General features: G+C 36.6%; 1 protein-coding gene across 1 annotated transcript in view; it reads right to left on the bottom strand.

Annotated features, from left to right (window-relative positions):
- gata1b (GATA binding protein 1b) overlaps nt 1-1,092 on the bottom strand; it is a gene marked incomplete at its 5' end in the record, with an annotated part of 13,304 nt that extends 12,212 nt beyond the window's left edge. The window contains 1 exon segment of the mRNA XM_042224476.1: nt 778-1,092. Coding sequence (XP_042080410.1) covers nt 778-858 — 81 coding nt within the window.

The raw sequence follows: 1,092 nt of genomic DNA, 5'->3' as shown, positions 1-1,092 counted from the left end.
TAACAGAAAAGGCGTAACAAGAATAAATAAATATATCATATATACATCAATATATAAATCAACTAAATATCAGATGAGGAAACTTTGTTATGTTTGATGAAGGTCAGGCGCTCTGGACGCGTCAAAAAAGAAGAAACAAATAATTTCCTGTAATTACTTTTAAAATGGCCTCAGAAGGCCTCGTTCTTTGAGGAATATCAGGAATTTTTGTAAGACCAGGGCCACATTCATCGAACCGAGCTAAGCTGCAACCCCTTTAGTCCCCGGGTACCATCTCTGATACACACGTTTTTTGGGTGTTTTTGAGACATCTGCATCATCAGTGTGATTTTTTTCCCCTGAAAAGCCTGAATTAATTGCACAATACTTTTTTAAACATTTTTTTAAATGCCAGACGTCGCAAATACGATACAAATGTAAAGTCATATGCGGAAATTCAAATTTCAAGAATTTTTCAAACTAATTTGTCAGATGTTTCAATAAACTCTCCATTTTCCAAAAAAAAAAATTCAATCTTCTTTCAAAGAGCTAAACGTGTGCATAAGAATCACCAAATAATTTATGGCGAGCCAAATAACATTTGTCAATAACATTATCAGGACGGCACTTTTTACTTCTGTACAGGTAAAAGCACATTAAAGCAAAAACATTAACTACTTATTCAGAAGAAAGAAAACCCCACTCCATATGTTTATTGAACATCAGATTACATACTTCCATACTTGTACTTGATTACATTTTGACTCCATAAGCAGGAATATAATAAAAGACTCTCACCTTCGTACTGAAGCTTGTTTCAGATCTGCTGGACGTCACAGCAGAAGACCAATAAGCTAACGGCAAATAGTTTGACATCATCGCTGAATTTCTAAGAGGAGGAAAGAAAAATTAAAGACTGAGTGAGTGCTCTCTCTAACACAAAGGATCACTGCTCTATTTTCTGATGGTACTCACAGAGGCTGAAGAGCTTTGAGGGCTTTAACTTCCTCTGAATGCTGCTCTGGGGTCTGAAGGAGGGCGACCAGGAGGAAGAGGAGGTGTCTGACTCCTCCTACAAATTCTGACGTGGGTTTTTTGAAGGGGATTTTTTTT

This window comes from Haplochromis burtoni, unplaced genomic scaffold (genome assembly GCF_018398535.1).
Source record: "Haplochromis burtoni strain Fernald_Lab_line unplaced genomic scaffold, NCSU_Asbu1 Contig_138, whole genome shotgun sequence".
Lineage (NCBI taxonomy): Eukaryota > Metazoa > Chordata > Actinopteri > Cichliformes > Cichlidae > Haplochromis > Haplochromis burtoni.
The sequence above is the reverse complement of the archived record's forward strand: the minus strand, read 5'-3'. Positions and strand labels throughout refer to the sequence as shown.